The sequence below is a fragment of the Malurus melanocephalus genome, unplaced genomic scaffold (genome assembly GCF_030028575.1).
Source record: "Malurus melanocephalus ecotype Western Australia unplaced genomic scaffold, MMel_1.1 scaffold_1702, whole genome shotgun sequence".
NCBI lineage: Eukaryota > Metazoa > Chordata > Aves > Passeriformes > Maluridae > Malurus > Malurus melanocephalus.
The window spans coordinates 19,293-22,231 of NW_026624934.1; the positions used below are offsets into that span (position 1 = coordinate 19,293).

At 40.5% G+C, this 2,939-nt stretch overlaps 1 protein-coding gene across 1 annotated transcript in view; it reads left to right on the forward strand.

Annotated features, from left to right (window-relative positions):
• The window catches only part of LOC130587270 (cytohesin-2-like), a 14,662-nt gene extending 12,690 nt beyond the window's left edge, over positions 1 to 1,972 (forward strand). Inside the window, exons 7-9 of the mRNA XM_057388240.1 lie at positions 630 to 794; positions 1,342 to 1,393; positions 1,917 to 1,972. Coding sequence (XP_057244223.1) covers positions 630 to 794; positions 1,342 to 1,393; positions 1,917 to 1,972 — 273 coding nt within the window. The remainder of the gene's footprint in view (positions 1 to 629; positions 795 to 1,341; positions 1,394 to 1,916) is intronic.
• Positions 1,973 to 2,939: the final 967 nt, after the last annotated feature.

Here is a 2,939-nt window from a genome sequence, read left to right on the forward strand (position 1 = left end):
TCCTCTGGAGAATCTGAGCATCCGAGAGGTGGAGGATCCCCAAAAACCGGTGAGAAACCCCAAAAAAGTCCCAAAAATTCCCAAAAAATCCATATTGGGAATCCCAAAATTCCCAAAAATTCAAAAATTCCAAAAAAAATTCCCAAAAAATCCCAAAATTCCTCTGGAGAATCTGAGCATCCGAGAGTTGGAGGATCCCCAAAAACCGGTGAGAAACCCCAAAAAATTCCCAAAAATTCCCAAAAAATCCCAAAAAATCCATCCCGGGAACGCCAAAATTCCCAAAAAATAAAAAAAATCCCGAAAAAAACCCAAAAATCCCCCAAAATCCTCAAAAACCCCCCAAAAATTCCTGTTTTTCTTCTATTTTTTCCTATTTTTTTTCCATTTTTTCTCCCAAACTGGTTTTTACTGGTCTAAACTGGTTTTTACTGGTTTCTACTGGTTTTTAATATTTTTTTCTCCTTTCTAAGCAATTCCCAGCTCCAAATTTCCACCAAAAATTCCCCAAAATTCCGCTTTTTTCCCGTTTTTTCTCTCTATTTCAGTCATTTTTCACCCGATTTTTTCCGGATTTTTTCCAAACTGGTTTTTCCCATTTTTTACTGGTTTGTACTGGTTTTTCCCAGCACTGTTTCGAGCTGTACATCCCCAACAGCAAGGGGCAGCTGATCAAGGCGTGTAAGACGGAGGCCCCAAAAATCCCCAAAAATCCCCAAAAATCCCCAAAATTTCCCCTTCCCAGGACCCCCAAACTGAGCCAAACTGGTTCATACTGGTCTGAACTGGTTTCTACTGGTTTGTACTGGTTTTTACTGGTTTCTTGTCTTCCCCAGACCATTTCCAGCTCTAAATCTCCACCAAAAAAGCCCCAAAATTTCTCTTTTTTCCCATTTTTTCTCTCTATTTCAGTCATTTTTTCCCCGATTTTTTCCGGATTTTTTCCAAACTGGTTTTTACTGGTCTGAACTGGTTTTTACTAGTTTCTACTGGTTTTTCCTCCTTCCTAAACAATTTCCAGCTCCAAATTTCCACCAAAAATTCCCTTTTTTTTCCTTTTTTTTCCCGTTTTTTCTCTCTATTTCGGTCATTTTTCACCCGATTTTTTCCAGATTTTTTCCGAACTGGTCTGTACTGGTCAGTACTGGTCTGAACTGGTTTGTACTGGGTTTTCCCCCTCCTAAATCATCTCCAGCTCCAAATTTCCACCAAAAAGGCCCCAAAATCCCAGTTTTTTTCCCCTTTTTTTCCCGTTTTTTCTCTCTATTTCGGTCATTTTTCACCCGATTTTTTCCGGATTTTTTCCGAACTGGTTTTTCCCATTTTTTCCCATTTTCCCAGCACTGTTTCGAGCTGTACATCCCCAACAGCAAGGGGCAGCTGATCAAGGCGTGTGAGACGGAGACCCCAAAAATCCCCAAAAATCCCCAAAAATCCCCAGAAATTCCCAAAATTTCCCCTCCCCAGGACCCCCAAACTGAGCCAAACTGGTCCATACTGGTCTGAACTGGTTTCTACTGGTTTGAACTGGTTTTTCCCCCTCCTAAACAATTCCCAGCTCCAAATTTCCATCAAAACAGCTCCAAAATCCCGTTTTTTTCCTGTTTTTCCTCTCGATTTCAGTCATTTCTCACCCGATTTTTTCCAAATTTTTTCCAAACCGCTCCAAACTGGTCCATACTGGTTTTTACTGGTTTTTACTGGTTTTTACTGGTTTGTACTGTTTTTTCCTCCTTCCTAAACTATTTCCAGCTTCAAATTCACTCAAAAAAAGCTCCAAAATCTCAGTTTTTTCCCCTTTTTTTTGCCGTTTTTGCTCCCCCTTTACCCAATTTTTTCCGGATTTTTTCCAAACTGGTCCATACTGGTTTTTCCCATTTTTTACTGGTTTTTCCCATTTTTTCCCATTTTTTTAGCACTGTTTCGAGCTGTACATCCCCAACAGCAAGGGGCAGCTGATCAAGGCGTGTAAGACGGAGGCCCCAAAAAACCCCAAAAATACCCAAAAATCCCCAAAATTTCCAAAATTTCCCCTTCCCAGGATCCCCAAAATGGGCTTTACTGGTTTATACTGGTCTGAACTGGTTTCTACTGGTTTGAACTGGTTTCTCCTCTTCCCTAAACAATTCCCAGCTCCAAATTTCCACCAAAAATGCCCCTTTTTTCCCGTTTTTTCTCTCTATTTCAGTCATTTTTTACCCAATTTTTTCCGATTTTTTTCCGAATTGCTCCATACTGGTTTTTACTGGTTTTTACTGGTCTAAACTGGTTTTTACTGGTTTCTACTGGTTCTTAATATTTTTTTCTCCTTTCTAAACCATCTCCAGCTCCAAGTTTCCACCAAAAAGCTCCAAAATCCCCTTTTTTCCCGTTTTTTCTCTCTATTTTGGTCATTTTTCACCCGATTTTTTCCGGATTTTTTCCAAACCGCTCCAAACTGGTTTTTACTGGTCTAAACTGGTTTTTACTGGTTTCTACTGGTTTCTAATAATTTTTTCACTCTCCCAAACAATTCCCAGCTCCAAATTTCCATCAAAAAAGCCCCGAAATTCCCCGTTTTTTTCCCGTTTTTCCCCTCTATTTTGGTCATTTTTTACCCGATTTTTTCCAAACTGGTCCAAACTGGTCCATACTGGTCCAAACTGGTCCATACTGGTTTTTACTGGTTCTTACTGGTTTCTACTGGTTTTTCCTCCTTCTTAAACTATTTCCAGCTCCAAATTTCCACCAAAAAGGCCCCAAAATCCCCGTTTTTTCTCTCTATTTCGGTCATTTTTGGCCCGATTTTTTCCCAATTTTTTCTGAACTGGTCCAAACTGGTCTAAACTGGTTTTTCCTATTTCCCAGCACTGTTTCGAGCTGTACATCCCCAACAGCAAGGGGCAGCTGATCAAGGCGTGTCAGATGGAGGCCGACGGCCGCATGGTCGAGGGCAATCA